Raw genomic sequence first — 9,304 nt, 5'->3', positions numbered from 1 at the left:
CTGGGCACCCGCTGACCATGGACGTGTGGAAGCTCTGGGCTCGAGTCCCCCTGCTTGCTTACAGAAGTGCTCGGGCTGTGTGTGCCCCTCCATGCGTGCTGCTGTGCCTGTCCTGGGGGCATGGCTGGTCTCTCTGCCTCTTTCTCACTAATTCTTTTTACATAACTTTAAGAAATAGCATCTGTTGAGCATTTTTCTCCCCAATAACAGGAATGATTTGTGCTCATTGTAGAAAACGTAGAAATACATAAAACCACAAAATCCCCCAGGTGGAGTTAACCACGGTTAATACATGAAGATTGTGACGAGCCTCAGAGGGGCTTGGTGGTAGGGGGAGCGCCACCTGGCCCCATCCCCCTGCTCCCCCCTCTCTATGTACAGGCCCCCGTGGGGCCCAGGAGTTTGGGAGTTGAGGATGCAGCAGTGGGTCGAGATGAATCATGGGAGCTGCAGCAGGAGATTGGGGCTCAGTATCCTGGGACTTCAAGGAGAAGTTGGTGAGGGGTCGCTCGCTGAGGGAACTGAAGCTGTGTCTGGACGAAACAGGTCCCTGGGTAGAGTCTAGGCTTCCTCCGGAAAACCTGGGTCTGAACCCTGCCTACCCTACACCTGCCTACCAGCTCACTGCTTGGATCCCCTCCACCGACAAACTGCCAAAGGAGACCCTGACTTTGCTGAAAGGCCCTGAGGGGTGTCTGGACCTTCACCCACCACCCCTCTAGAGGACTTCCTCTCCTGCCAGCCAGGAATAAACACCAGCAGCCTCCCCCTACCTTTCTACCACTCTAGGGCAGTGACGCGTTCCTCTGTACAGGAACCAAAGAGGGAACATCAATGTCCCAGGAGCCCCCCCGCCCCATCCTGTGCGCCCAGATGGCCACAAGAAGGGTCCCCTAGTTCTAAGGATGTGTCTAATCCAAGAGAGAAAATCATGAAAATTAGGTCCCCTGTTTTTCTGACCACCAACTCTGTGCCAGGGAATTTGCCAGAAGTTTTTACAGAAATGACCTCACTGAATCCTTACAACTGCCTAAGAAAGTGGTGGCACCACATCTTACAGCTGAGGCTTAGACAGCTTTGGAAGGCAGGCAGCTCTGTTTCCAACCCAGGCTTGTCTGCATTCAAAGCTCAGGCTGGTGGTCCCACCACCCTACACCCTATCTGCTCTCAGCCTTGGACAGTGGGAGCCCAGGGCAGGGGAGAGGCTTGGCGGTGGGGTGGTGTCTGGGGAGAGAGGCCAGTGTCCACTGTCTGAAACCCCAAGACTCAGACTGAGCTGGCAGCACGGGGCATCTGCTGACCACAGTCATTTAGCACAGGGGCAGCCGGGGTCGGGAGTGGGGGTCGGGGGGGTCTGATCCTAGAGCCTGGAACCACAGCCTCTCTTGGTGCTGTCCCAGGTTACTCCATCTCTGCCCACAGGCCTGGCCCCATGGACTCATGAGAACACCACACAGTGGGAGAACAGGATTTAGACCTTGTCTGAAAGCAGCCCTAGCCTTCTGCTCCTGTCTCTGCAGTGAATGCTGGGTGATGGCCCACCAAGTGGGATGAACAGTGGCAGGGCAACTCGAGGATTCTCAGGATTGTTCTGTTTGTGGGAGAAGCCCCCAGGTCCCCAGGGCATGGCAGTAGAAACTTGGCAGGGGAGCCCTCTGCACGTGGGATGTACTTCATCATGGATGTGGACCTGGGACCATCACACACTCTGGAACTGTCAGGAATCTGAGAATCAGGACAGCAGGCTGTTTCCACTAGGCAGTGAGCATAACGGTCAAGGTGTTGACTGGACCCTCCGCCTCCTTCTCCCAGGACAACATCTTGGCTCTACAGTCCTTGCTGCCAGAGTTGGTGGGGGCAGGGAGCCACCCAGTCTGTATCTGTGATGGGAGTGGGGTGGGGGCCCAGGGTGGCCTGCATGGTCCCGAGAGCTGTGAGTTGTCAGGACCAGCTCCTGCCTTCAGGCAAGCAAATGTCGGACCACTCAGGGCTGTAAACACGCTCCCCAGCCACACCCCAGCGGGGCCTTCCTCCCGCTTCAGGGCTCCTCTGGGCCTCCTCTCACCCTGCTGAGCCCTCATCCTGGTGTGCCAGAGGCAATGCAGATTCCAGTCTGAGGCTGGGCTTAGAGACCTCACAGGCTGGCTACTCTTTACTCTGGGGAGGTGGAGAGGGAGGGAGAGCGGCCGGGTTCCTCTTCGCATGCAAATAGGAACACAGGGTGTTTCTTGGTGGCTGCAAGGATAATGATGAAACCCCCAGGATATTGAGTCATTGTGCTGGCCAGCTGATAGCTAGCACTGACCCCCGTGCAATTGCACAGGGGTCGGACAGCTGGAGAAACGTCTCTCAGGTCCACGGCCCAAGCAGCCCATGGGATTTCCTAACCTGAGCCATCCCTCTCCCCTTCCTTCTCTCTCTCCCTCCTGGCTCCCTCTCTCCCTCCCTCCCTCTCCCCCATCCTCCTCTCCCTCTGCCCTGACCACTGCCTTGGGGTCACCTGGAGAGGCCACTGCTTCTTGCCACCCGGCCTTCTCCCCCATCGTGTCTGCCCTCCTGGCGCCAGTCCTGGGCATGGAGTTTGCCCTGGGCCTGGTGGGGAACAGCCTGGCCTTCTTCATCTTCTGCTTGCGCACGCGGCCCTGGACGTCCAACACCGTGTTCCTGGTCAGCCTGGTGGTCGCGGATTTCCTCCTGATCCTCAACCTGCCCCTTCGTGTCGATTACTACCTCTTCCACGAGACCTGGCGCTTCGGCGACACCGCCTGCAAAGTCAACCTGTTCATGATCGCCACCAACCGCACGGCCAGCGTGGTCTTCCTCACGGCCGTGGCGCTCAACCGCTACCTGAAGGTGGCGCGGCCACACCACGCGCTGAGCAGGGCCTCGGTTGGGGGCGCTGCCCGCGTGGCCGGGGGTCTCTGGGGGGCACTCCTGCTCCTCAACGGGCACCTGCTGCTGACCACCCACTCCAGCCAGTACTGCCTCAGTTACTGGCTGGGCACGAGACCCTCGGCCTCACTCAGATGGCACCAGGCCCTGTTCGTGGTGGAGTTCTTCCTGCCGCTGGCGCTCATCCTCTTTGCCATCGTGAGCATCATGCTCACCATCCGCCGCCGCGGCCTGGACGGGCAGGCGGGCCCGCGGAGGGCCATGCGCGTCCTCACCGCTGTGGTGGGCGTCTACACCATCTGCTTCCTGCCTAGCGTGGTCTTCGGCGTCGCTTCCATCGTGGCCTTCCGCCTGCGTGCCTGCCGCGCCCTGGATCTCTGCTCGCAGCTCTTCCACGGCTCCCTGGCCTTCACCTACCTCAACAGCGTCCTAGACCCCGTGCTCTATTGCTTCTCCAGCCCCAGCTTCCTCCGCCAGGGGCGGGCGCTGCTGGGCCTCGCCCAGGGCTGGCAAGGCTCAGACGGCGACAAGAGCACCTACTGGCCCTCCGCCAGGCGCAGGGCATGCTCTAGGAAGGCGGCGGCCACAAGGAGGCTGCAGGCGGAGGTCTCGGAGGAAGACTGACCAGGAAGGCCCCTCCCAGAACTGGGGTTCTGCTGCGGGTGCCTCAGGACGGAGGAATGCCTGGTCCTGGGCTGGAGGGCCAGGGTTCGTCCCTGGACGGTTGCTAGCAAGGGCCCCTCAACCGACCAGACAAAGGACCGCTGCAGGAGCCAGGTGGGTGGCGGGGAGAGAAGAGGGCCTGGGCTTGGAGTCGTGTGTCTGATGTCGTGGGGTGATGGCCTGACAGCACAGAGCACGACGGCAGGGGGAAACAGCCAGGGACTGCCAGCTCAGCACTGGGCCACAGCTGCCTTGTCCCAGGTCAGAGCCAGGGAACTGTGAGAGCAGAAGTCTTCTTTTAGAAATTTTGTTGTTGTTCAGTTGCCAGGTCGTGTCCAACTGTTTGTGACCCCATGGACTGCAGCACAGCAGGCTTCCCTGTTCTTCACTATCTCCCAGAGTTTGCTCAAACTCTTGTGCATTGAGTCAGTGATGCTATCTAACCATCTCATCCTGTCACCCCCTTCTCCTGTTGCCCTCAATCTTTCCTAGCATCAGGGTCTTTTCTGAAATTGGACAGCTATTTTTCTTACTATCTCCAGTTGGTTGGTTTTTTTTTTTTTCCAATACTAATAAACTTCCTTTTGAAAATGCAAGCCTATCTCAACTGATCTAAGGAAAATCAGTAAGTATCTGCAGGTTCATCTGGCATCAGGAGGGTTCAAACTGAGTTCCCCAAGATTAAGGGACACTCTGGGGACAGAGTGGAGAAGCTATCCAGGGCACCATCCTTCTACAGGAATCCTGGAGCCCCATATGTCCTTAAAGTCAGAACACTCCCCGGGAGAGGTCCTCAGGCTCCCAGGATGGGCGGCCCACCTGGATCCCCAGGAGGCCCCCATCCTGCTCTCCTCTGGGACGATGTGGGGATCTTCAGCCTGGGAAGTTATCATCTCCACCCAGTTCAGGCTCCTGGACCCCCTCCCCTGGCTTTTCTTAGCCCCAAGTACCCCTCCCTGGCCCTGGAACCTGTGGTGACTGCTACCCACCAGGACAGGAAGAGGCCTCCGGTCACCAGAGCCAGCTCACTGCCCTCCCCCAGGACCAGAGCCATCTTGCCCACCTCTCCTCCTTCCTGTTCTATTCCATATGCCTGTATCAGCATCTGAGACCATCTGGGCTAACCCATCTGTTGACCTGGGGCTCCCCAGGCACAAGATGTATACCTGGCATGAAATATGGGTTTCTTTTAGGGGGTGGGGCACATGTAGTGGTTTTCCCTACTGTCCCCAGTGGAAGTCATTGGGCGTGCATGACTTTCAAGGCTTCCAAAGGACTATTCAGAGGTCACTAAAGCCCCAAATATGTTCCTCTTGAACCCCATATGTTCCCAGCCCTAGCCATCTCAGGAAAATGAACATCTGCCCCCAGTACACACACCCTCTCCCCACTGAGGGGGACAGAAGGGCCTGGGATGTGTTCCCTACTCATCACCCCAGTCACAGACCCCTGGCCCTCAGATACAGGGTCTGACAATGGGAGCAAACCCCCTCTCCCCACCTGTTTTCATCCTCTCAGCCCAACCCTCTGATATCATGGACAGGGATGCCCTTCCTCAGTTAAAAGTCATCAAGAGTGGTGGCCAATCCGAGGAGAGTCACCCGTGTCCCAGGAGGGAGGTACATGGATGCCATGTGGATGTTATGGTGGGAGATGGAATGTGTCAGGCAGGGGGAGGTGGCCTGGGGGACAAGTTGGGTGGGTATTAAAACCCACCTCCCAGTGTGTCTCCATCCACTTTTCCCATTCCTGAAAACTCACCAACTACTGTCAGAAACCCACAGAGATACTAAGAAGCCAAACCAAGTGATGGAAAGGGCTGTGCCACCTGGGTCCCTCCAGGGGCTCCTCGGGCATCTCTGCCCTACATGGACCCTGCTCCACCCCTCCACTCTGCTGTTGCCTCTCACTGTAGAGCCACTCCTAGGACTCCCCACCCTCTGCTGCCACGGGAAGGAGCTGGCCACCCTTGGCCTGAGATTCGTCATTTCTAAGTCAGACCAAAATGCTCCTGGAGTCTGGGATTTAAGCACTTTCTCGTGAAGCCCCCACCTCCAGGGGGCACTAACATATACCGTGCTCTGCGTGAGCACCCGGCACCTTCCTTCTGGCGCTGTCTCTCCCCGCGTTTGTACCTGTCTGGTGGCTGACCAGCCCTAGTGGCCAGCGGGGCTCCCTCTGCCTCCCTTTCCTTGGTCCTCCCTTCCCTGGACCCTTCCCCTCCACACCGCCTTGTCCTCTCGCCCCTCAGGAGCTGGGCTCACTCGCCTGACTTCATGTAAGAGAAATGACTTGACGGTCCCTGTAGCCTGTCACTGCCGTCTCTCCCCCTCGAGGAGTCCCAGGTGGATGCTGATCACAGGCCTTGGGCCCACAACCCTGCACCTGCCCTGGGTCCTCCCTGCCCCTCACCTTGAAGCTGACGACCGCTCTCCCCACTGACGAGGCACTCTCTAAAGGGGGTCTGGGTGTCCCCACAAGGGAGAGAAGCGGGGCTTCAGGCTGCCTTCACACTCTCCCTGCATGGAAGGACCCCTTGGTCCTAACCTTGGTCCCGACCCACAGTAAACCCCCCCTCCCGGACTTGGTTCTCCATCTGTAAAATCGGAACAGTGATCCTGGCCCTTGCTCAACTCCAGGGGTTGGAGATGGAAATACCTCATATGTTGAGCACTGAATGAGAACTAGAGTTATTATGGGGGTGAAGGGAAGGGAAAGGGGGTAAGAAAGGATCGGGAAGGTGGTGGGGGAGAGAGCAAACTGCTGAAGGGCAGGGTTTTCTACAGATGGGAGAGTAGCCGCCATGGTGGTATAAGGTAGGCTGGAGACAGGCTGAGTAAAGACCCTATTTCCTACATTTGGATTCTAAGCAGCATTTCAGTCCCTAGGGGTGGACTGCACTTTTCAGTGTACGTGTTAGGCAGCACGTCTGTCCTCTTTCTCATGTGACCCACTGACCCCCTAAGGGATGAAAAAATGGCTTCCATGACTTTACCCCAGGGACTCATGTGCAGGGGGCAGGCAGGCATGATGGGGCTGACAGGCCTGAAGCCACTAATCACGCATTTGCTAGGCACACACCATGGCCCAGACCCCAAGCCACAAAGGCAGATGATTCGCCTCTGACCTTGAGTGCCTCTGGGCCAAGCCTGGGAGAGACAGACCTGCAAATGGATCAGAGGCAACCCACGCCAGGGGGATCTCGAGGAAGTCACACACCAATGAGCACGGCAGCACAGGGTTGGGGTGGGAGTGCGGGAGTGAGGGGTGCGCGTGCGCTCCATGTGGAGGACGAGGAAAGGAGCAAAGGCAACACACCCACGGCAGAGGGAAGGGCGTGAACAAGGGCACAGAGCTGTGAGAAGAGCCGGTGGGCACGGGGAGGGTGAGGAGAGCAATGAGCCAAGGGAGCAGGAAGCCTAGGGATGGAGTTAGGGGACAGCAGGAGAGGCGGGCTGGGCCCTGCAAGCTCAGGACAATCCAGCAGGAAAGCAAGTGTGTGTGAGGTTTCCAAGAAGTCAACGATGGTCAGCCTTGCTTATTTTCCTTTTTTGGCTGGGTCTTCAATGCTACACTCGGGCTTTTTCTAGTTGCGGCGAGCATGGGGCTATCCTCTAGTTGCGGTGCGCAGACAGACTTCTTATTGCAGTGGCTTCTCTTGTGGAGCATGGGCTCTAGGGCATGTGGGCTCAGTAGTTACGGTTCACGGGCTTAGTTGCCTGCAGGATTTCGGAATCTTCCTGGACTAGGGATCGAACCTGTGTCTCCTGCATTGGCAGGTGGATTCTTAACCCACTGAACCACCAGGGAAACCCCAGTCTTACATGTTGATCAGTAGTTACTCTGGTAACAGTTGGACAGACTGGTGAGGGGTAGGGGAGACAACCTGAGTAGGAAACAGTCTGTGTTCCAAGCAAGGGCAGCGGCAGACAGCACACAGGTACAGATAGGTGCAGCCCAGGTCGGGAAGAGAGGTGACTCTGTGGCTGACGGCTGGCGAGTGACATACTGGAGAAACAGGGGCTGCAGGAGGTTCAGAGGAGAAGATACAGTTAAGACAAGTTGGAGGAGCTTGGAGGACCTGCAGGCAAGTAAGTATAGCGGCACATTTAGGACTGGAAACAGCATTTCAGACTCTTCCTCTCACTAGTGGGGGCTGACCTCTTACAAGGAATGGATGAGGTCACCTGGGGAAGAGTGAAGAGGACCAAGAACCATCCTTAAAAACAAAATCCACACAAGTAAAGGACACACAAAGGAAGACCTGGTGAAATGCCCAGAAGAAACCTTTAAATAGGAAGGAAATCCCGGAATGCAGCAATTTAAAAAAGAGCATGAAAGAAGTTAAAAAAAAAAAAAAAAAAAAGGAATACACTACAGCCATCTTTTACGAGGGTAAAAGCCAAACATAAAATACCCAGACAGACTGCAAAGTGCCTCAGTATTTTCAAAATTCCTAATTGCATGCTGAAGAAAGCTGATGTGAGAACCAACGTGTGTGTCTGACACTGTCTGGTCAAGCTTCCTGTACTGACACCCTGGATTAACACAGCATAGTCTGTGCTATTAAAAATAGCTTTTCAAGAAGTGATAGGTTATTGTCTGCATAAAATTTAATTATATGCAAAATGTCCCATTTTGGTTATGGATTCATACATATGTAGTCATTGTATAAAATCATACACTGGAATGAGAAACACCAAATTAAGGAAAGTGATTTCTTCTCGCAGGGGACTACTACTATTCTGAAATTTATCTTTGTAAAAAACCCTGGGAAATGACTCTAAGTAATATCTGAATGTGGCTCAGTGTTGCTCTGGGTAGAGAATAAAGGAGTGAGTGTAATGAAGAGTAACAAAGACAAGTAACATGATGACAACCACGTCAAATGCTCAAGAAAGCTCAAAGAGGGTGACTGCAAGATGGGCTGGATGTAGCAATTAGGAGGTCTCTGGTGACCTTATGATGGCAATCTCAGTGGGTGGCTGGGGTGGGGCAGAATGGGAGCCATAAAGGCCTGTACTGTGTTGCGAAATTAATGAGACTTCAAGGAATGGAGACAAGTCTTTCTTCTTTAAACAAGTTTGCTAGTAAAGGGAGATAAGACAAGAGCTTCAGGTGAAGCTAAGAGAGGACCTGTGGTGGTTTGCCTGTTTTGTTCTGTTGACTGGATGGGGAAGTTTAAGCAGCCTGAGAAGGGAGAGAGGGTGAAGATGAGGGCAGCGGGGAGAGGATGATGACAGAGCAATAACAAACACTCTGTCCCAGGCCCCATGCGAAACACTTTACACACACTAATTTAGTTAGTTCTGTGAGGTACATACTATGATCCCATCTTACAGACGAATAAACTGAGGCACAGAGAGGTTGAGTAACTTGCCCAGGGTCATCCAGTAGTAAGTGGCAGTCTGGCCTGAGTCAAGACACTCTACTGCAAGCCTCTAAGGAGGGAGAGGGGGGCGGGAAACGATCCAACATGTGGGTACCAGGAGGGTTCTCTAGAAGCCGAAGGGCACCTCCACGGGCTGGTGGAAGGTCCTGCAGTGAAGGGGAACACAGGTGAAGGGATTCTTAGAAGACTTGGCTCTCAGGGGGTGAGAGCTTCAGGGGTAACCAAGGGTTAGAACAGCTGGTTCTGGGAATAAGAAAACAAGCTCCCAAAGGACATATAAATGGGCCGGCTCAGCAAGCAGCCCAGAGAGGCCTGGTGAGGCTGTCACTCACACCTCTGGGGTGGTCCCTGCAGGCT

General features: G+C 55.4%; 2 protein-coding genes across 5 annotated transcripts in view; one reads left to right on the top strand and one right to left on the bottom strand.

Annotated features, from left to right (window-relative positions):
- Positions 1-9,304, bottom strand: part of MTA3 (metastasis associated 1 family member 3) — a 172,133-nt gene that overhangs the window by 7,368 nt on the left and 155,461 nt on the right. The gene's annotated exons all lie outside the window — the stretch shown is intronic.
- OXER1 (oxoeicosanoid receptor 1) lies at positions 62-3,516 on the top strand. Its single transcript, XM_043467686.1, has one exon. The coding sequence runs from the start codon at positions 2,374-2,376 to the stop codon at positions 3,514-3,516; it is 1,143 nt and encodes a 380-aa protein (XP_043323621.1). The 5' UTR covers positions 62-2,373.

The sequence above is a fragment of the Cervus canadensis genome, chromosome 5 (assembly GCF_019320065.1).
Source record: "Cervus canadensis isolate Bull #8, Minnesota chromosome 5, ASM1932006v1, whole genome shotgun sequence".
NCBI lineage: Eukaryota > Metazoa > Chordata > Mammalia > Artiodactyla > Cervidae > Cervus > Cervus canadensis.
Note: the sequence above shows the minus strand (reverse complement) of the source record. Positions and strands in the feature narration are given on the sequence as shown.